Genomic DNA, 24,778 nt, shown 5'->3' on the forward strand with positions numbered 1-24,778 from the left:
ATACTAAGGGATTATTTTGAGATATTAAGTGATTATTTTAGATACTAAGTGATTATTTGAGATACTAAGGGATTATTTTTGAGATACTAAGTGATTATTTTAGATACTAAGGGATTATTTTAGATACTAAGGGATTATTTTAGATACTGAGTGATTATTTTAGATACTAAGGGATTATTTTAGATACTAAGGGATTATTTTAGATACTAAGGGATTATTTTGGATACTAAGTGATTATTTTAGATACTAAGTGATTATTTTAGATACTAAGTAATTATTTTAGATACTAAGGGATTATTGTAGATACTAAGGGATTATTTGAGATAGTAAGGGATTATTGTAGATACTAAGGGATTATTTTAGATACTAAGTGATTATTTTAGATACTAAGTGATTATTTGAGATACTAAGTGATTATTTTAGATACTAAGTAATTATTTTAGATACTAAGGGATTATTGTAGATACTAAGGGATTATTTTGGATACTAAGTGATTATTTTAGATACTAAGTGATTATTTTAGATACTAAGTAATTATTTTAGATACTAAGGGATTATTGTAGATACTAAGGGATTATTTGAGATACTAAGGGATTATTTTAGATACTAAGGGATTATTTTAGATACTAAGTGATTATTTTAGATACTAAGTGATTATTTGAGATACTAAGTGATTATTTTAGATACTAAGTGATTATTTGAGATACTAAGTGATTATATTAGATACTGAGTGATTATTTTAGATACTAAGGGATTATTTTAGATACTAACTGATTATTTTAGATACTAAGTGATTATTTGAGATACTAAGTGATTATATTAGATACTGAGTGATTATTTTAGATACTAAGGGATTATTTTCGATATTAAGACCTTTAAACATAACTAAATTGTTATTTTTCATATATTAAGTCCTTATTTCAAGATACTAGGTAATGATTTTAAGTTAATAAGTCATTATTTGTCTCGTCATCTCACGCCTAGACTACTGCAACTCCCTCCTGGCTGGTCTACCTGCATGTGCCATCCGACCTCTGCAGCTCATCCAGAATGCAGCGGCTCGTCTGGTCTTCAACCTTCCCAAATTCTCCCACACCACTCCGCTCCTCCGCTCCCTTCACTGGCTTCCAGTAACTGCTAGAATCCACTTCAAGACACTGGTACTTGCGTACCATGCTGTGAATGGATCTGGCCCTTCCTACATCCAGGACATGGTTAAACCGTACACCCCAGCACGTGCACTCCCCTCTGCATCAGCCAAACAGCTCGCTGCACCCGCACTGCGAGGGGGACCCAAGTTCCCATCAGCAGAAACACGTGGGTTTGCTATCCTGGATCCAAAATGGTGGAATGAGCTCCCCATTGAAATCAGGACAGCAGATAGCTTACACATCTTCCGACGCAAACTGAAAACTCATCTCTTTAGACTCCACTTCGAGCGATAGAATTACTAACAAAGCACTTATATACTAATAAAGGGCTGGCTTTCTAAATGCCAGTTGAGTAGCACTTGAAATGTTTGGCTCTATGAAACCTGATGGACTTATATGATTCTGTTTTCTTAAAGGTTGTATCTTCCTGGTCGAATGCACTTATTGTAAGTCGCTTTGGATAAAAGCGTCAGCTAAATGCAATGTAATGTAATGTAATGTAATTTGGAGATTTAAAGTCCTTCTTTTTGAGATGCGTTATTATTTTAAGATTCATTACTTAGTCATTATCATGCAATATTAAGCCATTGAGGTGTTTCCATTTAATGAAGTATTCTTCCACCTCTGATTGTTATGCTGCACCACACTTCCCCGTGTGATGAAAAGCCATTCTCCTGTACCTTAGGACAGTATTTATGGGATCTCCCATCCCATAAAGCACCTCTTCCAGTTATCGATCAGACAGTAGCAGTCGATCATCAGGATTCCCTCTTCTGAGTCCTGACTCCACAGAACAGAGAGGAGACTTTCTCCTTCAGAGCTGATGCTGCATTATTATAATAGTAATTTTTTTGAGAAACTAAGTCCTTATTTAGAGATACTGAGTAATTATTAAGAGATACTAAGTCATTATTATGAGATATTAAGTAATTATTTAGAGATACTAAGTCATTATTATGAGATACAGGGTGTTTCTCAATGTCGAGTAAGGATGCTCCAAAGCCACTATTTCAAGTATGCTACGTCATCGAGTGCCGCCGAAGGACTGCTCCAATGTCCGGCATGCTTGGAAATCAACCGAGGGCGGCGTACTTGGTAGCGAGAAATTTGTTGCGATCTTAAAATCCCCACAATGCTTTGCGCACGGACCAATTTCCAAATCTTTGGCGGAAATCGCGCTCCATTTAAGGCGGGGCCTCGCATATGACGCACACCTGCACCCCTGTTAGCCTGTTACCCTGTTAGCCTGTTAGCCTGTTAGCCTGTTAGCCTGTTAGCCTGTTAGCCTGTTAGCCTGTTAGCCTGTTAGCCTGTTCCACCATTCTTTTTTTTTTTCCGAGGCTATAAGGATTCTTGTCTCGCTTCTGAAGCAAGAGACTCGGAAGACATGTGCCACCAAGCAAGCGTCCTCGACATTGAGAAACACCCACCGAGTCATCATTTTGAGATATTAAGTCATTAATATACAATTTTAAGTAATTATCTCAAGATATTAGTCATTATGATGCAATACTAGTCATTGATTACACCTTTAATACGTTTTTTTTCTACTTATACTTGAGCTAAGTATTCTTCCACCTCTGATGCTTCCCCGTGTGATTTGAAAGCCATTCTCCTGCACTCCATGACAGTATGTGCTCTCCTGAGTCCTGACTCCACAGAATAGAGAGGAGAGTTTCTCCATTAGAGCCGATGCTGCGTGGGCAAAAAGCACCCGGTCCTTTACATCTGGAGACCTTCCTCTCAGACAGCTCTTCAACATGACTGATGCCGTCTGAATCTAATTCATCAGCGAAGGACAATTAACACGCTCTCTCAATGTGCATGAATCAAACGCTCGTGTCTCATTAACGCGAGAGGCGATAACTCAGTGAAGTGACATGTGACATCGCCTCACCTCTCCGTGTCGGTGCCTCGCCAGCCGGCCGTCTGCATCGAACTCCCTCAGGACGTCTTTCACCTTCAGACGGCAATCTGGGCAGCAGAGACACACACAGAGTATAAGTACACACTGCAGAGATACAGTACACACATCCTGTACTCAAGTAGAAGTACACATCCTTTACTCAAGTAGAAGTACACATCCTTTACTCAAGTAGAAGTACACATCCTTTACTCAAGTAGAAGTACACATCCTTTACTCAAGTAGAAGTACACATATCCTTTACTCAAGTAGAAGTACACACATCCTTTACTTAAGTAGAAGTACACATCCTTTACTCAGGTAGAAGTACACACATCCTTTACTCAAGTAGAAGTACACATCCTTTACTCAAGTAGAAGTACACACATCCTTTACTCAAGTAGAAGTACACACATCCTTTACTCAAGTAGAAGTACACACATCCTGTACTCAAGTAGAAGTACACACATCCTTTACTCAAGTAGAAGTACACACATCCTTTACTCAGGTAGAAGTACACACATCCTTTACTCAAGTAGAAGTACACACATCCTTTACTCAAGTAGAAGTACACACATCCTTTACTCAAGTAGAAGTACACATCCTTTACTCAAGTAGAAGTACACGTCCTTTACTAAAGTAGAAGTACACACATCCTGTACTAAAGTAGAAGTACACATCCTTTACTCAAGTAGAAGTACACACACCCTTTACTCAAGTAGAAGTACACACATCCTTTACTCAAGTAGAAGTACACACATCCTGTACTCAAGTAGAAGTACACCCCCTTTACTCAAGTAGAAGTACACACATCCTTTACTCAAGTAGAAGTACACATCCTATACTCAAGTAGAAGTACACACATCCTATACTCAAGTAGAAGTACACACCCTTTACTCAAGTAGAAGTACACACATCCTATACTCAAGTAGAAGTACACACCCTTTACTCAAGTAGAAGTACACACATCCTATACTCAAGTAGAAGTACACACCCTTTACTCAAGTAGAAGTACACACATCCTATACTCAAGTAGAAGTACACACCCTTTACTCAAGTAGAAGTACACACATCCTTTACTCAAGTAGAAGTACACACCCTTTACTAGAAGTACACACATCCTTTACTCAAGTAGAAGTACACACATCCTTTACTCAAGTAGAAGTACACATCCTTTACTCAAGTAGAAGTACACACATCCTGTACTCAGGTAGAAGTACACACATCCTTTACTCGAGTAGAAGTAAAGAAGTATGGGCTTTGAAATGTACTTCAGTAAAAAGTACCCATAACTAGCAGCTGTTTTAAAGAGTACCTGACCTCCCTTTATATTAATAGAACAATAATGTCATTGTTAGCTAATGAATGTTTCCATGGTGACCAACGGCAACATGACAACGTTTCCATTGGTCCCTCTTCTTTAGAGAAGACCAGGAAATGATGGATACACGGATCGTGTTCAAATCAGTAGGCACGCAATGACTACAGTGGAACTTTCTACTGCAACACCCCCCACGCACACACACAGTGTACCTTCGACTGTTACAATGAAGGCTCAATAATCAGCTCACGGCATATAGGTGTAAGCAGGGGTAAAGTGATATTTTTTTGAGTGGGGAGTGGACCTAGCCTCCCCTAGGGGGTCCTAGCCTCCTCTAGGGGGTCCGGGGGCATGCTCCCCTGGGAAGATCTTTTTTTAATATTGAAGTTGAAAGCATCAATCTGGTGCACTTTGAGAACAACATGAAGAGATCTATGGATACACCTCTCTACACCCATATCAAACAGAATTGTAAACAGATTTACTTTTTCTTTATGGATATTTTACAAATCACTCCCCTTTTAAACTTTATTCTTTTTATGTCATATAGTATTTCATACCTGTTTATTCTCTTATTTTTGTATAACTATAATGATCATATAAACGTGTGCCTCGGAAATAATTGTTTACATTAATCGTGACCAAAACGTTTGAGACCCAGCCACTAGCTCGCTAGCACCAGAAGCTAACAACAACCATCTCCGGTACCGGTGCGCTCTCTCTCTCTCGTTCCACACACACAGAGCCGAGCTTGAATGAAACACAGAGACCCAGACGTACTTGTTCTGCATCATATTATTTTCGAATCAATACTTTTTCAAATTATGAATTTCTTTCTTATTTTTTTTTTCCAAAACCATTTTTCCTCCTGGTCTCTCCCCCTGTCATGCCTCTGCACACCCCACTTTGAGAAACACTGCATCAAACCAAAGTAAAGCGTTGTTATTAATATTTATAAGCTAATAGTTTAATATAAATGTTTAGTCTTAAGGGTTGGATAGACATTATAATATACATCTAACCTAGCTCTTAGCAACGCAGTAACATGTCCCGCATTGTCCCGCATTGTCCCGCACAAACGTCCTCTTTGTCCCACATGCTGCTTGTTGGCACCTAGTCAACTTATTTGAGAGTAATGGATTACTTGTAACGGGTGATCAGGATACAAAACACTGTATTCCCCTCACAGTTACATTAAAAAAGAACTGGCAGATAATGTTTGTTGTAAAGTATCAGATGTTCTCTCTTCTCTGTCAGCTGTTCTGTTCTCTAATACTTTCAGTGTGAATCTAAACGCCTACTGCCTGAATCTGCTTCATGGTTTTCACTTTCTTTGCTTCATTTGTTCCGTTTTTAATTCAGCAGGTGAACCTATATGTTCATTATAAAGAAGTGTGTGAGCTTCACTGTGTGTGTGAGCGTTTTCTATGGAGTAAGATTTGGGTCAATATTCTAGCACGCAATACAAGCTACTCACGAACGGAGAATGTGCTTTTACACGCGCATGAAATGACCCTCGTGCGCAGATTAAACCCCCGCGAGCAGAGACAGCCCTCTTGCTCGCTCGCGGGAGTGTCAGCCTCATTCGCTCGCGGAGTCTGTCTGCGCGCGCGAAAAGTTTCTGACACTTTGGGGCGGAGCCACTGTACTTTGATTGACAGCTGCCAGGAAACCTGGAGTTGCCAGGTTTGATAAATGCCTGAACTACCAAGAGCCGAGGAGTGACAGCAGGAAGATCAGTTGGACGAAATTGAATGGTAAAGATGTCCATAAAAAAACATTATATTCGTAAAGTGTACAGCTAATATATATAAATATATATAAATATATATATATATTAATTAATTAATTTTATATAAAACAATATATTTTTGAGTGGGCTGTATCTGTCGAAAACTGCTAGTAGTGCCATTTTATTAGCTATAGTAGCCCTATAATATTTCAATAGTAATACTATGTATCTAGATCTTTGTAGTATTCCTATATTATTTTAAATAGTACTACCATAGTATAATATATAGTGTTTCTGTCGTTGTTTTTTGAACACACTATAGAACACTCCTAGTAATAGCATGATATTGTCATAGTGAATGCATATTATTATATAGTGTTTGTAAAAGCATTACACTCCTAGAATTAATTAATTACATAAATAACAACATATTAATCTTATTATGAAGTCAGATTTGGGTCAATGACCCAATCAATATATGTTTCTCACACTTTGGGGCGGAGCCACTGGACTTTGATTGACAGCTGCCAGGAAGCCCAGAGTGGCCATGTTTGATAAATGCCTGAACTATCAATTAATTTGATATTAAAAAAATGACACATTAATTCTAGGAGTGTAATGCTTTTACAAACACTATAGTAATAATATGAATTTATTATGACAATATCATACTATTACTATTAGGGATGCCAGCGATTATTCGATTATTCGAATATTCGTTACAGTCTCCATAATCGAAAATTATTTTTAAAATTCGATTTTATTTATATATTTTTTTATTATTGTTTAAGTTTTTTTTTCTTTTTCCTGGCTTAGTTTCAACCAAAATATAGACTAATGCTAATAATAGTAATAGTATTAATAATTGTAAATCGCCATTGATCACACCAGTTTGTTTTACTGTAAACTTGGAGGAAGCCAGCAACGACCCCGCCCCCCCCCCCCCCCCCCCTTCTCTCCGTCACACGTGAGATTGATTTATTGGCGTGAGAATACAACTAAAGATGAACAAAGGAAAGAAGAGTTCCTCGTGGAACTACTTCAAACTGACAAGTGCAAATGAGGTCAAATGCAAGGTTTTTTGTTTTTTCTCCGGATATCAACAGTGACGTTAAGTTCCGGTATTACATTGACAACGATTACAGCCGTTAAAATGCATTAAATAAAAAGTCATGAATGAGTCCATGAGGAGAAAAGAAGTGTGGAGTTATGCAATAAATACACAACGTCTAAATCCTCAGTTATGCGCGATATCGGACATTGGAGAAAGGAGGGCGGAACCCCACGTCACACCCCCAGAGAGGAGGAGCGAAGGGGAGATGCAAGCGGGAAGAACCAACGAGTCTCGGTTTGCGGTCCGATAATCCAAAAATCAGCTCCTAAATTCTAACCCTATCGTCTATTCCTTGACCTCTGAGTGAAAGGTCACGGGGTTAAGGGATAGTGGATAGGAGAATTCAAAAGGACTTAGGAGAAGAGACTGCGGTACTTTAGAGAATCCGACTGCACTCTCACTATCCGACGTGTTCATGATGCGCCAGCGGACGTCATTGTGTGCGTCTGCTGCTGTGGGGAAACTATGGAAACTACAGTTTTCTATACAGCGGACTACAACATGGATGTTTAATAAGAACGACGGACTCATCTAGAGACTCTGCACCGTGCTCTGATGCTGTTGTTTTATGCTTTATGAACGTGGACAACAGAGAAACATATTCTTCATGACCAAAGTTGTAATTGAAATAAAAAAGGAAAGAGAAATGTATGCTCGTCACCCTCTCCCTCCGGTCCACATTAATACAAATGATCCCAATACATATGATCGTATGAAAAGATCTTAAAGTCAATACAAATGTATTTATTATAAACGTTAGTCCTTAACACCTATCACTGTGTATATCACCATTCAAACATCTTTTAAAAGTTGAACAAACCCCACACAGCTCAGTGAAATGTTGACTTTATTTGATCATTTCAGTAAAAACTAACGTTCATATTTCTCTTTTTGATTATAATACTGATGAACGTTCAAAACAAAGCACTTTGGCAACTTACCACATACGTTTTAAAATGCTTAATAAGCACCGTAACTTTCATGATATAACTTCTCCGTCATAATCGGTTGTTTCCGTGAACGGCCGACTGTTGTGTGACGGCAAATGCTGCGGCTGCAAGGCATTGTGGGGCAGCACTTTCTCCTCTCCTTTCGGTGAGGGAGGTCCAGTGGTTCCTAAGCTAAAGGAGGTTATAAAGGAAGTTTGAAACCTCCTTTCCTATCATTCTAGAGAATTCGAACGGCACTTATCATGGCTGCCACTGAGGGACTTCCGGGTCATTTCACTCCGTTAGGAAGGTTCCTAAGCTAAATGGACTATTCGAACGCAACCTCGGCCTCTTTCCACGGCCGCCAGCTGCGAGACAACATCTGCTTTTGTCTCCCCACTACCTTCTGTTAGTTTCATTACAGCGCTACTTAATTAAAGTAACCAATTTGACCCTTTTCAGAGACTCCATTTGTCTCCTTATTTTAAGCTTCTCTCCTGGACGCAAGAACAACAAATACATCTAATAATATTACAATGAACACGTTCATTTACTGAATCCAGTACAAAATGAAATCGAATCATGAGTAACAAAAAAATCATAAAAAGCACCCATTTGCCATCACCTATCTAATATCTCTCAGTTTCCCCAAATAATGGCTTAGTTTCCCAGGAAAATGACTCATTATCAAAAGAAAATGACAAAAGCATGACTTTCCCTAACAGGTTATGAGACTTATAACTTAATGAGATCACGATTTAAGAGACGCTGGATTATTATGTGTATTACGAGCATGATATAAATACTTCACATGTCTGACTCCACCATGATTCATCTGGAGGGAAAACCAAAGCTCTATCTCTACGAGTGTGTGTGTGCGTGTGTGTGTGTGTGTGTGTGTGTGTGTGTGTGTGTGTGTGTGTGTGTGTGTGTGTGTGTGTGTGTGTGTGTGTGTGTGTGTGTGTGTGTGTGTGTGGGTGGAAGTGGAAGTGGAGAGAGAGCTGTGTCTGTACTCACACTCGATGTAGTGCTGGAGCTGGATGAAGGCGACGGGGTTCAGTTCCTTCACCTCTGGGTGTGTGGGGGAGGACATGCTGCTGAAGAGAAAGAAAAGAGGAGGTGGGTGAGTAACAGGACGCTTTGTGAAACATAAAAGCACGACTGCGAGCAAAAGATAGCATCTCCCATCTCGCTGTGTGAAGAAAAACCCTCTGAAGTGTGGAGTGAACGCATCGAAACACCGAGAGACGAGAGGAAACAGAACAGAGCAGCGTCTGCACAGAGGCAAACATTCATTCAGGAGAACATGAGGCATGGTTATATCAGAGGTGAACCGTCAGGGCCTTCAGAGGACACCCTGGGACACTCAGATAACAAACAAAACAATCTAATTCATGATATGAACATCATTTTATAAAATGTAAATAAAATGAATAAATGACAATGGTATCTGTGTTGTTGATCTGAAATATCACAGTGTTACGTTGATGTGTTTGTCCTTCTCAGACCATGCACTACGTATTTCAGTGGCTTTGTGTAAAATGCGACCAATCAGATCTTCTTCTGGGTCTCTGGGTAGAATATCCTTCAACCACGTATTCTATATCCTTGGTAGAATGCCCTCACACTGAATGAGAGCGGACGTTTGGATTGATCAATCATATATTGATGCATACTGATATACACCTGAACATCAGGAGAGGACTTTTTAAAGTAGAGACACTACTGATATACACCTGAACATCAGCAGGAGAGGACTCTTTAAAGTAGAGACACTACATACTGATATACACCTGAACATCAGCAGGAGAGGACTCTTTAAAGTAGAGACACTACATACTGATATACACCTGAACATCAGCAGGAGAGGACTCTTTAAAGTAGAGGCACTACATACTGATATACACCTGAACATCAGCAGGAGAGGACTCTTTAAAGTAGAGACACTACATACTGATATACACCTGAACATCAGCAGGAGAGGACTCTTTAAAGTAGAGACACTACATACTGATATACACCTGAACATCAGCAGGAGAGGACTCTTTAAAGTAGAGACACTGCATACTGATATACACCTGCACATCAGCAGGAGAGGACTCTTTAAAGTAGAGACACTACATACTGACATACACCTGAACATCAGCAGGAGAGGACTCTTTAAAGTAGAGACACTACATACTGATATACACCTGAACATCAGCAGGAGAGGACTCTTTAAAGTAGAGACACTGCATACTGATATACACCTGCACATCAGCAGGAGAGGACTCTTTAAAGTAGAGACACTACATACTGACATACACCTGAACATCAGCAGGAGAGGACTCTTTAATTGTGTATTCTTTCAACTCGATTTCAACTCACTCTTATTATTCTGCACACAAATATTTAACGTCTTTGTTCTGAGCGATTCAAAAGCTATTCTCTTTTAGTGTAAGACAGCTTTTATGTGTTAAATAAAACATTTCATTTCTTTGTGAAACATAAAAGCACGACTGCAAGCAAAAGATAACGTGTCCCATCTCGCTGTGTGAAAAAGCTTCTGAGAGGAACGAATCGACAACAGAAAACAGAAGAGCACAAAACCCATGAAAACATTCAGTTTCTCTTTGTGTGACCGCAATGCATCATTATAAAGGCTGTCACGGCTCGCCACAACCATTATGCATCACTGCGCTGGGTTTAATTATTTCATCTATGAAATACAGATCCACTGGCAGGAAACAAATGATTATAGTCATCATCAAATCATCTGCAAATTATGTTCTAGAAGATTAATGATTTGGTTTAATTAAAGATTAAATACCCAAAGTAATTCAATGTTTTGTTTGTGTTAGCATGTATTTGCATCCACGTAAGTCTGCTCCTTGTTTACGTGCATCTCTTATCAGCAAAATACAAACAAACACTTTTTACCCAAAATGAAACGAATGAGCACTGCCTTTACTTTCCTGCTAATCTTTGCATCAATATCTGACTTTAAATAAAGTTATTCTTCTTCTGAATTCATTGCAGTAAAGGTGGGGTAGGTCAGTTTGAGAAACCGGCTCGAGATACACTTGTTGTTATATTCCATGGAATGCTCTTAACATCCCGATAGCAATGAATATCTGAAGTCCAAAATCCATTAAAAAATATCATCTGTGGAAGCAGGGCCGGCCCTTGGCATAGGCAGTATAGGCGAATGTTAATGACGCATCAATCAATGGGGGGCGCCAAAAAAAAAAAAATTACAATTAGAATTTTTTTAATTTTTTTAATTTCATAACAACACAATTTCCTGATTTTGGATCAACAAAGTACATCTTATTATCTTATACTAACAGAACTACGCCTATGGCGCACCCCCCCCCCCCAAATCAAGTTGAACTGCCCCAGCCCCAGTAAAAACCTGAGGTTTATGTGAAATACTTCTTTTTTGAAATAATGGTTTTAGTGTGCAATTATAGGTTTTAAATGTTGTATTTGTGTTAATTTAAAATAAATCAAACTCCCAAAAAACGTATACAGCTTTTATTAACATTGGAATTGACTGTGTAAGCGGCCGCGGGGGGAGAGCTTTAGAGAGCTCTCTCCTGAAAGACTGAGAGGCTCTGATAACCTCAGCTCAGTGAGGTAAAGGCACACCTTTATATGATCATTATAGCTATAAAAAAAATGAGAGAATAGATTTTCATCTATTCTCTTATAGTATAAAATACTATATGACAGTAAAATAAAGTTGTTATTAATAAACAAGAATACAGTTTAAAAGGGGAGTGATTTGTAAAATATCCATAAAGACAAAGAAAATCTGCTTCCAGTTGTGTTTCATATGGGTGTTGAGAGATGTATCCATAGATCTCTTCATGTTGCTCTCAAAGTGCAGCAGATTGATGGTTTTAACTTCAATATTTAAAAAAAAAATCTTCCCGGGGGAGCATGCCCCCGGACCCCCCTAAATGAGGTGAGGTCCACCCCCCACTTAAATTGTGCTCAAATGGATAGGATACTAAATACATTTGCACACAGCTTTGTGTCCATATCTTTCTGTTTTGGTGATGCCACAACCGTGCATACATACGCAAATCATAGTGAGTGTCTGCATTTTGGGGGGGGGGGGGGGGGGGGGGGGGGGGTGCCAGCTAAAATATTGCCTAGGGCGGCAAATTGGTCAGGGCCGGCTCTGTGTGGAAGCCGTAGTGCTGTAAAAAGCACGACCAATCATCTGAGCCGGCTAAAGTAACTGGATGGCCTACCTGCCTGTCAGCCTTCCATCTGTGCACAAACTTATCTCGTGCCCTCATTGGTCATGTGCGCGTTCGTGTGTGTTGGAGGAGGGGCTCTGTAAGGAAGTGGCAGATTTGTTCCGGCTATGTATTTTCAAATTCTAGCGCACTCGAGCTGGTTCCTCCAAAATTACCTACCAAACTCTTCTGCTCTGAACTGCAACTGCAACTTTCAGGATAGCTTTGTAGAAATAAATGTTTTCCACACTTTTAAAATTGTGTCAGTTTCTGAAGTGCAAAGTAATATCTTTAAATGTTTTCACAAGCAACTCAAATGCTCACTTTATTATGAAACAGGAAAAGCAGCAAATCTCTTTTTGTTTTGTCTGAAAAACCCACAGATGTTCCCTTTATTATACGATATAAAACAAAGAAAAGCTTATTTTAGAGACATTGCAGCAAGAAAAAAATACTATAACAATGAATCAAAATAGGTTGCATTTATGTTTCTGTCGATCTATCGATTAAGCTCTAATAACTGTCTTTATGCTGCATTTATTTTAAAGTTATTATCCACTAAACTGGGCCAAAAGTCTGGTACAAAGTATGCCAGGCTAAATGAGGCCTTGATTCTTAAACTCCAGGGCTTATCTGAATCAGAAACCACATCACAGAATGTTGGTTTAGTGCAAGACAACAATGTGCAATGAAGTGTTGAAATAAGCAATAATTCCTGCAGAGCGGTCAAAGAACACAAAGTGTGTTGTGAAGGGACTTCCCCTGCAACACAAGCAGCAGACCTAAATGTCAGAGCAGCCCGGAAGCAAAAGGAACATTTGAATGTGAAACAAAAATCAGCGTGTTGGTGCTCTGAAAACCAGTCCTGCAGGTTGTGGATAAACATCTGTTCTCAGCACATTATGCACGCATCCATCAGAAAAAAACAGGAAGGAGATTCCCCGATGAATAAATGTCCAATGCATTAATCAGTAAGGAAAGAGTTAATGGAAAAGTTGCCTCCTGTTTAGATGCATGCCGGTAAAACGTTGCAAAAAGAAACACAGCCATAGATCGATGAGAAAAGTATATCATGACTAATGCAGTTGATAATCAATATGTAAAGCAATTAGGTCCGCCAGCAGGAAATGTGACCTTTGACACAAAGAAAAACGCACAAACACAACGGAATACACACAAACAAGCTTTTCTGTTCGCTGCTTGTTGTTTTTAAAAGTATGAGGAAATATTTGTGATACAATGTGATATTCTTACAATTTAAAATACACATTCAGTTTGTAGTGTCTCTATTTAAAGAGTCCTCTCCTGCTGATGTTCAGGTGTATATCAGTATGTAGTGTCTCTACTTTAAAGAGTCCTCTCCTGCTGATGTTCAGGTGTATATCAGTATGTAGTGTATCTACTTTAAAGAGTCCTCTCCTGCTGATGTTCAGGTGTATATCAGTATGTAGTTTCTCTACTTTAAAAAGTCCTCTCCTGCTGATGTTAAAGTGTATATCAGTATGTAGTGCCTCTACTTTAAAAAGTCCTCTCCTGCTGATAGAGACTGTGAAAGGGTGTCTAAACTAAATTCCTTTAAAAAGTCACTTCTTAGCTTTTCTGTCTAAAACACTCAATAAAAAAATCATCTGCTCCTGAAACTCTTTAATCCAAAAATACACTCCTGGCTCATCAAACGGAAATATAAATAGACTGAAACTCACAACTCTTGTTTTAGATAAGTGTTGTTTACCAGAGGTTGAGTAATAACCCAATAGTAAACTTGAACCGGTCAAAATGTTATATTAAACGTGTTGCAGATCCAAAGTGTGCACAGGCCTCCAGATTGTACATGTTCTCTTGTGCAAATAAACCTCTCTTCTCAAAGCATGTACAATTCTTTGTGCGTGTTATTTTTAGAACATTTTAAACAAGTGATCCTAATGCAAAGTGGTAGGAGCATGTCCCCAGCGTGAATGACGCCTAATGGCATTTTTTGTAAATAGATTAAGTCTGAATTCACTCAATTGCTTCTAAACTAATTATTCTGTTTATAATATCTTACGTCTTTTTACTAATAGTATATATATGAGCATTTAGTAGTTAGGGTTAGATCAGTTTCAGGGTGAGTTGGTGTTTTTTACAGAGTATTGTTTCTGTAAAATACATGAACTCTCTCCAATTTAACACGTATAGTATGAGATCGTATATTCTCCAGTTGAGTGTCTCTCTCTCAAGCTTCAGATAGCTTTATATTATCTCACACATCTCCATTCTGTCTGATTGTACCTGTATTTTTAACAGTTTGTGAATTCATTGCATTGTGTGTTACGTCATTAGCAGCATCATCATGTCTATTTTCTCTCCCTGAGTATAATCATTATCGTCAGCAATGTCTCAGAGTAATGTGATTCCTCACTTCCTGATTAGATAATGATTTCCATGCACGCTGCAGAGAGGGAACAGGAAGAGGTTTCCCCGGCACTTACAGACGCAATGTCAACTCGGGGTGGAGATTAGAAAACGGCGTCTTAATGAGCTTTCGTGGCACAAGTATGAATATTTCAGGTGGTTTGAGCAATGTCTAAAGCTTGCTAAGACTTAATACCGAGCATGAGACCTGGCTCTTGGTGCCGGGTTGATGAGGGAGCTGTTTATGTTCCGGTACAGGAAAATGTACTCTGTTGTTTATGCATTAGAGATTTAAGTGTCAAGCTAACAGGAGCCAGGGTGATTCGTCTTGCTGACAGACAGCTGAGGGGCAATTCTGTGTGTGCAAAATGTCCCTCCACATAATCAGTGCAGAATAAATGGTGCAGAACAGCAGCTCCAGCTGGCAGTGAGGATAAATCAAAAGGGGGGGTTTGGATGTTTGGAAGTGGGGTTGTATGAGGTACTTCTACAGTGAATGACTTACAGTAGCTGCAGTCTGTAGACACCGCAGGAAGCTAACATGTACTACAGTGGACACTGGACAGGGGCGGAATTAACACATTTCCCTCAATGGATAAGTGCTCCACTATCCGCTAACAGCTAACAGAAAACAGAAAACAGCTAACAGCAAACAGCTAACAGTTAATAAGAGCAAACAGCCAACAGTTAACAGCAAACAGCAAAAAAGTTAACAGCAAACAGCTAACAGTCAATCTAACAGAACAGTTAAAAGCTAACAGTGAACAGCTAACAGCTAACAGTGAACAGCTAACAGCTAACAGTGAACAGCTAACCGCTTACAGTGAACAGCTAACAGCTAACAGTGAACAGCAAACAGCTAACCGCTTACAGTGAACAGCTAACAGTGAACAGCTAACCGCTAACAGCTAACAGTGAACAGCAAACAGCTAACCGCTTACAGTGAACAGCTAACAGCTAACAGTGAACAGCTAACAGCTAACCGCTTACAGTGAACAGCTAACAGTGAACAGCTAACAGTGAACAGCAAACAGCTAACAGCTAACAGCTAACAGCGAACAGCTAACAGTGAACAGCTAACAGTGAACAGCTAACAGCTAACAGTGAACAGCTAACAGCTAACAGCTAACAGCTAACAGCAAACAGCTAACCGCTTACAGTGAACAGCTAACAGCTTACAGTGAACAGCTAGCTACTAACAGCAAACAGCTAACAATAGCTCTCCTCTGGCTGATTTCAACATAGCTTTAAAATATTTGTCAGTGCATCCTTTGTGTAGAAAAGAAAAAATAGAATAACAAAATAAAGGTAGACTATACATTGACTTGTGAATTTGAATTTGGCGGCTGGCTAGTTAGCTAGCTGCCCAGCTATTTTACTAATTTCCACCATGCAAGATACTGATTCCAGAAAATGCAAACTTGTAAACAAGCTAGCCAATTATTGTCTTATTTGTGGTAAATTACATTAACTAATTGAGTGGTAGCAAACATCCCAAAAAGGCTAGCTAGTTCACCAGTCAACAAAGCAGTGAATGAAAAACGTTTTCTTACCAATTAATGAATACATAAATAGCAGAGTTTCTGTAATGTAATTTGAATTGTGTTCACAACAGAAATGAACTATTTAAAGTTTATTTGAGGCTGTCTGACAATAAAATCCAGCATTGTCACGAAACACTTAATTCAACCGGAAATAGCAAGGCCATCTAAAAAACTAATATTAAATGAACCCTATTTTGAATATTTTCACCTCTATAACTTCCTGTTGGTAGATGCTGGTCTGACTCCATCTGTTAGTACATTTCTGTTCTTGTGAGTTTTTGTCATTTTAAAGGGTTGGTTTGAAAACACATGGGTCACACCATAACACAAACTGAGTAAACAATCAACGCAACGGTAGATTAGCAGCCCTTGTGTTCTGCAAGATAAAATCATTCTTTTTGTCAATGGAGTCTGGTGGCTATGAAGAGAGCATAGATAATGGTCCGCCTGACAGACAGGTAAATATGGTTAAAATATTATGAATATAGCGAGGGACTTTAATTGCCAACAACTATGCTTTAGTTGTTGTGCATCTGACAAAGTGCATGCTGGTACTCCTGTTGTTTCTAAAACTGCATATAGTGGTTTAATCCACTTCCAAACATCCAAACCCTCCCGTTAAATGATAAACCTCACGTAGCAACAGCTAGTGAAAGCACCGTCTACGCCCCCATCAACTCTAAAAAACATCTGACACTCGCCTACTTCTGAAATACTGAAGAGAAACTCCCTTTATAAACACCTCACACTGGAACAACGCTTCAGTTGGCATTTTCCTTGTTTAATTATGACGTAAAACTGTCTCCAGCCATAAAGCACTCTCCTCATTTCAAGGTACTCAGAGATGACCTTTCTCCATGCAGGCTAATGTTTGTGCAAGCTGTCACACCGCCCACGCCTCCAGTCACGGAAACCATCTTTCATTGTAGAGAAAAGAAATACAGGAGTTATCAGACTAAGTTCTTTACTTATGTAAGGGTACTTATGATTGGCATTATTTTACCTTATCTAGAGTTGTTTTATTGCTTGTTCTTAACAAAAACGTTTTCTAAAAGAGTTTTTTTATTATTATGGGGAAAATAGGTTTTGTCAAAGTTGCTCAAATAAAAATTAAATATTAAGAATAAGAGTATTTAAATAAACATAATAGATGCATGTAAAGACACTACATACTGATATACACCTGAACATCAGCAGGAGAGGACTCTTTAAAGTAGAGACACTACATAGTGATATACACCTGAACATCAGCAGGAGAGGACTCTTTAAAGCAGAGACACTACATACTGATATACACCTGAACATCGGCAGGAGAGGACTCTTTAAAGTAGAGACACTACATACTGATATACACCTGAACATCAGCAGGAGAGGACTCTTTAAAGTAGAGATACTACATACTGATATACACCTGAACATCAGCAGGTGAGGACTCTTTAAAGTAGAGATACTACATACTGATATACACCTGAACATCAGCAGGAGAGGACTCTTTAAAGCAGTGACACTACATACTGATATACACCTGAACATCAGCAGGAGAGCACTCTTTAAAGCAGTGACACTACATACTGATATACACCTGAACATCAGAGGAGAGGACTCTTTAAAGTAGAGACACTACATACTGATATACACCTGAACATCAGAGGAGAGGACTCTTTAAAGCAGTGACACTACATACTGATATACACCTGAACATCAGAGGAGAGGACTCTTTAAAGTAGAGACACTACATACTGATATACACCTGAACATCAGCAGGAGAGGACTCTTTAAAGTAGAGACACTACATAGTGATATACACCTGAACATCAGCAGGAGAGGACTCTTTAAAGTAGAGACACTACATACTGATATACACCTGAACATCAGCAGGAGAGGACTCTTTAAAGTAGAGACACTACATACTGATATACACCTGAACATCAGCAGGAGAGGACTCTTTAAAGCAGTGACACTACATACTGATATACACCTGAACATCAGCAGGAGAGGACTCTTTAAAGTAGAGACATACTGATATACACCTGAACATCACCAGGAGAGGACTCTTTAAAGTAGAGACACTACATAGTGATATACACCTGAACATCAGCAGGAGAGGACTCTTTAAAGTAGAGTAGAGTATGCTTATGATTATAGAGGTCATATTGGGTATCCCTTCAGTTTTGTTTCTTAGAAATCTGCTGCTGTTTTGCACCGACAGTTTCTCTGTGGTTGGAAAACACGCGTCAGAGTTTTTTTTAAAGCAGAGTCTGACGATGTGTTCCTCCTGAAACTGCATCAGCTCTGCAGACGGAGGACGGACATGCTTGTTGTTATGGAAAGAGAGTTTCCCTCCATCAGCTGGTGGGAGGAGGGGGGGGGGGGGTAGCAGAGTGTCCCTCACCTCCTCCCCCGCTTTGACCTCCTCTGAAAGCATTCGGCACTGGGCTGTGACTCCCTGCAGGACCACGGGAAACCTCCCTTACTATAAATGGTGTGCTTGCAGACGAGGTCACCGTGCACACAGACCTTTGCACAGCCGCGGGAAAAACATTTCTATGAAGTTTCAGAGACGTTTCTGCATCTCGAGCTGCAGAAACCACCACTTCCCCCTCAGAGTTTAACATCGTCACTTCAGTTCAGAGCGCTGAGCTGTGAGCAGGGAGATGCGACTGCAGAAAACAACCTGTAGTACAGAGACTATGGGACTAATAGGTTTTATTAGATTAGCAACTAGTGATCATTTCAATATCTTAATCTGCAGTTTCTTTTCTAGATTCATTATGTCATCCATGTCAGACAATCCTCAAGATATTGCATTTATGATGATTAGTAAAAAGAAATAAAGCGTCTCTAGTCAACTATTTTGATCATTTATCATCTTAAAGGGGACCTATCATGCAAAATGCACTTGTGTACGTCTTGTATACATGAATGTGTGTCCCGGTGTTCCAGGGAACTCACCAAGTGTCAGAAAACACAACCCTCTCTATTTCCCTCCATACCCAAATCTCTTAAAAAGGGGCTGCAACGGATCTGATACAGACTGATCCAGATTTGAACACTTCTGTGACGTCACAGAAGTGGCGCTACGGCTATTGGGCCAACTCCACCAATCAGGAGGAGACAGCCACGGACATTGCCGTTGGAAAGCGCTGGAGACGCTGTAGTACATATGCCAGGCCTGTAGATGGTGCTGTTCTCACAGAATCAGCCCATGATGCAAAGACAGTGTTACATTGAGCGAAATGAGGAATGGCTAAAATGCATGATCTGTTTGGTATTTTGAAAAATAAAAAGTATAAATATGCCTTATATAGGTACGGTCCTACACTATGTTATTCAAATATAGCATGATAGGTCCACTTTAAGTTAATTGTATGAGAAGAAGAAGAATATATTCTGACTCCAGAAATTAGAATATTTTTCTCAATCTGGAGATTTGCTGCTTTTCTCTGTTTGAAATCCAAATAAAGTGAATATTTGGGATTATTTACTGACAGTCCAGTGGTTTGTAGAAGCTAAAGTGTCATTAAAGGTAGTTTTGGAGATTTACTACTTTCTATCTTAATAAAAGTGACTATCTTTGGACATGGAAACAAATACTTGGACTCTGAGGAACTGAGTTCAACATTTTTCAATATGTTCTTACAGTTTAGATGAAACAGTCTTAGATTAGCGAAAGGAAATACTGAGGCAGTCAACGGGGCTTCCCCTTCTCCTCTGTATGGCAATGTCTTACGAAACATGCAACCTCTGCAGGACTTCTAAACACAGAGTGTGAATCAGACTGAAACACACAGAGGAAAACAAGAGAAGACTTTCACCACGGCATGAATCACCGCTTCTTGGGAAATGTGGGCGAGGCTCGCTGCATCATCGTGGAGTTTAGACCTGAGTTATATAATCGCTGTGGAGGAGGAGAGAAAACCTGAGACACACACACACACACCTGCACACACACACACCTGCACACACACACACACCTGCACACACACACGCCTGCGCACACACACACACACACACACACACACACACACACACACACACACACACACACACACACACAATCACATTTAATGTCACATTTATCAAGCGCTCTCTGAGAAAAGCAATCACACAGGACTCTCTGCTCTCGTCTCAGAACACCAGGTTCTGCAGAGGACTGGTGTGTGAGTGATGTGAGATGTGAGATGTGAGATGTGAATGGTCTGTGAAATATGAGTGTGTGAGTTTATAGGAGAATGTAAGTGGTGTTAGAGCAACAGCACTTTCTCACGGAGTTCACTTTTACACAATTGAAAAACGCTCAATATGTTGCTTTGGCGATTTCCTATTATCTGCAACATGATGAATATCCGCACAGGATGTTTCATGTAAGAGAAGGGAAGACTAGAGTCTGATTTAGAAAAGTAAAACAGGATTATTTTTTTGGGTGCTTTTTTTATGCAGTGTTTGGGGGATTATTTAAGGGAGTTATTGGAGGGAGTTGGACTGGAAGGGGAACATTAGGTATTCACACAGAACAAACAAAACAGCTGTAGGATCAAACATAAACCGTGTGTTTGAACAGAGACATAATAAGAGGATGACGCCTAGGCCCTGGGCTCAAGCTCTGTCTGGAGAGGGAGAGCTCGAGTGAGATTTGACCAAAAGCTTAAATAAAATTGAGTCCTGAAAAAAGTCAGACTTCTCCAAATCAGACCTTTTCTGACTTTAAAGAGAAAAGCGGACTGACTTTAATCTCAGAGCCAAAAACATGAATGTTCTGAGATCAAAGTCAGAATACTGAGAAAGAAAAGTTGTATTTCTTATCTGAAAATCTCAGAATTGTTACTTTCTAAAAACAACTATTGATCTCACTTGTTTTTTCACATGTGGCCCTAATCCTCTTTTGTGATTGTCCCACTCCATCCATCACTTCACAATACAGAAACATATTCTGATCTGTGCTGGAGGAGCTGTGGTCGCTTCCCTCATGTGCTCTGGGACTTCTGGAAGGACGTTCAAAGTTGATCAAACCAGGGCTCGGCATCAGCTGCACTCTGGACCCAGCTCTGTGATCACTCGGTAAACCGCCCATGTGTCTGATAGAAATATGATTTTGTTGCTAACAGAATTTGTCTTTTAATAGCAATACAAATGATAACAACATCCAGAAGCCGCAGCCCCCCCCCCCCCCAGCATATGCAAAGGAGAGAGAGGTTAGAAATATGTTACGATGGAGAAAATCACATCGATGTTACAGCTTTTATTACACATGGTTCACATTATTTCAGGCGATCCAAGAGCTCTAGTCCCGATTTTATTTAATTCATCTAATTTCTATATGAATTATTATTATTTGTTGTCAAGCTAACAATAGAGGTATTGTACGGTCAACTCATTCATGTTGAGGGTAGGGCAGCATTTGAATGATCAGGTTTATCCAAATGAAGATCTATGTCATATTAATGTCCATGAAAGATAGTGTCTTTGTGTACCGTGCATGTAAATAAATAAAGTTCTAAAAGCTCAAATCTGTTGCCATGTGCTTTTTAATGCACGCAGGACGAATGCAGGGAATAAAAGGAATGATAATGAAGGAAGTGCTGCTTTAATGGAATAGGGCCTGCTGTGTTTGGAGAAGTAAACACTCAGAAAGGTATTCATGCCATGTTCTCTGATCATGTCACACAGAGTAATAGCCCTGATAACATTCTGCTCTCCTGTAAACATTAACTGTGCAGCCAGACCCGCGGAAGCATTGATTATCTGAGCCTCTCCATGCAGGCGAGAAAGCAGATAAAAAACCACCAGCTTTTAAAAAACCTGCAGCTCACAAACTGTAAATAAACATAAAAAGTGGTGATGAAGTCAAAGTCAACCACAAAACACAAAGAGACTTTCCCGCAGGGTTAGTTGGACCAGTTATTTAGCATGAGGGCAGGGAGCCACATTCACGCGTTTGCAGTTAAATGAAGTGTAAGAGGAGCTTTGGGTAAACAATGAGCTCCAGCAGCACCGCCACACCGAGCAGGGTTTACCCACAAACCTGTGAGTGCAGCTGGGATAAAAAGCCCCAGATAAGATCCCGTCCCACATGCACCAACAGCACATTAAACGGTGTTTAAACGAAGTGTTCTCACACCCTGAATTCTCCTGCTTCATTTGTGATGCAAACACTTCTCTAAATGCTTGGCCTCTCAAGTCTGGACATGTCCTGCTTTTCTCTGTTTTAGATCCAAATAAAGTTCAAATGTGGGGTTTGGACTGACAGAGCAAGACATTTAAGATATAAGTTTGGGCTTTGAGAAACTGAGATGGACATTTTTCAGTATTTTCTGACGTGAAGGAAATAATCAGACAACTAAAAAACATGAAATCTAGGGCTGCAATTAATTAATAATCTGTTAATCCTAAAGTTGTTTCTCATGCTTTGGGTTAACAATGAGCTCCAGCAGCAGCCTCACACTGTGCAGAGTCTACCTACTAAATGTGCTCCACATCCTGCAGTAAACTCCGATCCTGTCCAACACGCACCATAAACACATGCAATGGGAAGCAGAGTGAGGTCACAGTCACACCCTGAACCTCCAGCAGTCTGACAGCTGGTTCTGTAAATGTCCACAGAGGGTTTCCCCGCACTGCACAGGGAAGTGAGTTTTAAAAAGAGAACAGCAGCAACATTAGAAAGAGCTGTGAAACTCTTCAGATCTGAGTCCTGAACGAGCCTCATGCTGCCTCTCTGATTTGACTCTAAAGCTGAAAAACAACCCGAGGAATTCATCCGCGAGCCTCCCTGTGCAGCGTGGATCAATCCGCAGAACTTTCCCCACATGATACAGCCCGTAGTGTGTGTGTTTTTACCTTGAGTCGCCTGCTGTGAGCTCCTCTGCTGCCGGACAGAAAGCCTCTCTCTCTCGCGGAGTCCGTTAACTTTAAATGGAGGAGGATCAGCGGGGAGTGAGGAGGGAGGAGGCCGAGCACAGAGGCCCTCTGCCGGCCACGATCCGCCTCTCAGCCCGCAGAGAGGGGGAGATTTATGGGATTATCACACAGGAACACAAGAGAGGAGGAAAGTTACACTTTCTATCTTAATTATTACAAGATTATGACGTATTATCTCTATACAATGAATTAATATCCCTTAAAACTGACTTAAAATCTTAATAAAGGACTTAAAATATCGTAATAACCACTTAAAATATCATAACAATTATTTGATATCTCAAAATAAAGACTAAGTCACTTAAATGATGACTTAGTATCTCTATGCAATGACTTAATAGCCCATACAAATGACTTAACATCTCGATATAAGCACTTAAATGATCATAACAATTACTTGATATCTCAAAATAAAGACCAAGTCACTTAAATGATGACTTAGTATCTCTATTTAATTAATTAATATATCATAACAATTACTTAAAATCTTAATAAAGGGCTTAAAATCTCAAAATAACCACTTAAAATATCATAAACATTACTACGTATCTCTAGAAATGACTTGATCTCTCAAAATAAAGAATATTTTACTTGAATTATGACTTAATTTCTTAAGATAAAGACTAAACTTACTGAATATCTCATAAAAATGACCATAAATTGACCTAATATCTGACATGACCTTAAGTCTCAAAATAATTATTAAGTCTCTTAAAATTACTTTACTTTAAATTATTTTAAGATGCCTTGTAATTATAATTACTTACAGAATAATTGACGTTTTCATGTTTTCATATTTTCACTTTTTTATTCTGTTACTGGCGAAAGAAAATAAATGTGTTGATTGTTGTTTTTATTTATACGTTTCTCTGTGTTTGAGGCAAACATTGGGAAAGGGGACGTTCCATAAAAACATGATGAATGCAACGTGAGAAACTCCTATTGTCAAATATAAAATAATGCAGTAGTCTTACGTAAGGACCATTCTGTCACCACTTTGAAATGTGCTATATAAATAAACTCGCCTTGTACATTTTCTATTCTGTTTATAATTGTATCCCTTAAAGGTCCCATGTCATGCTTTTCCGATTATCACCCGTCCCCTTGTGTGTTATGAAGGTTTCTCTGCATGTAAACGGTCTGCAGAGTCACAAACCCTCAAAGTACATCCTGTAGGAGTAAAACTCTAACACAGAGAAGACCTGTCTATGCTGCCCCAGAACGCCTCGTTGGAGATATATCTTTTTCCATTGTTGACTTCTTGGGTATAGTGACGAATTTCGGGTAAAGTGACGTAACGTAACGGCTCCGCGGATTGGTCCATTTGGACTGTTACATCCGCGGAGCCGTTACGTTTGGACCAATCCGCGGACTTCCTCACACTCGGCGGGACGTTGCGAGGCTCGCTGCTGCGAGGAGCGGGACACAGTGAGCTGGCTCACTGGTGTGGGGTCGGCGAGACAGCGAGACTCCGCGGCAGGCCCGGGTCCAGAACAAAATCACTCAGGGTGCATCTGAGATTAGAGAGGGTGCTGTGCTAAAGTGC

The 24,778-nt window shown here is 39.6% G+C and overlaps 1 protein-coding gene across 1 annotated transcript in view; it reads right to left on the minus strand.

Annotated features, from left to right (window-relative positions):
• Positions 1-23,266, minus strand: part of dgkaa (diacylglycerol kinase, alpha a) — a 51,406-nt gene extending 28,140 nt beyond the window's left edge. Inside the window, 3 exon segments of the mRNA XM_079675206.1 lie at positions 3,049-3,125; positions 9,168-9,244; positions 23,152-23,266. Coding sequence (XP_079531332.1) covers positions 3,049-3,125; positions 9,168-9,243 — 153 coding nt within the window. The 5' untranslated portion in view covers position 9,244; positions 23,152-23,266.
• Between the last annotated feature and the right edge of the window lie 1,512 nt (positions 23,267-24,778).

The sequence above is a fragment of the Notothenia rossii genome (assembly GCF_949606895.1).
Source record: "Notothenia rossii genome assembly, chromosome: 4".
Classification (NCBI taxonomy): Eukaryota; Metazoa; Chordata; class Actinopteri; order Perciformes; family Nototheniidae; genus Notothenia; species Notothenia rossii.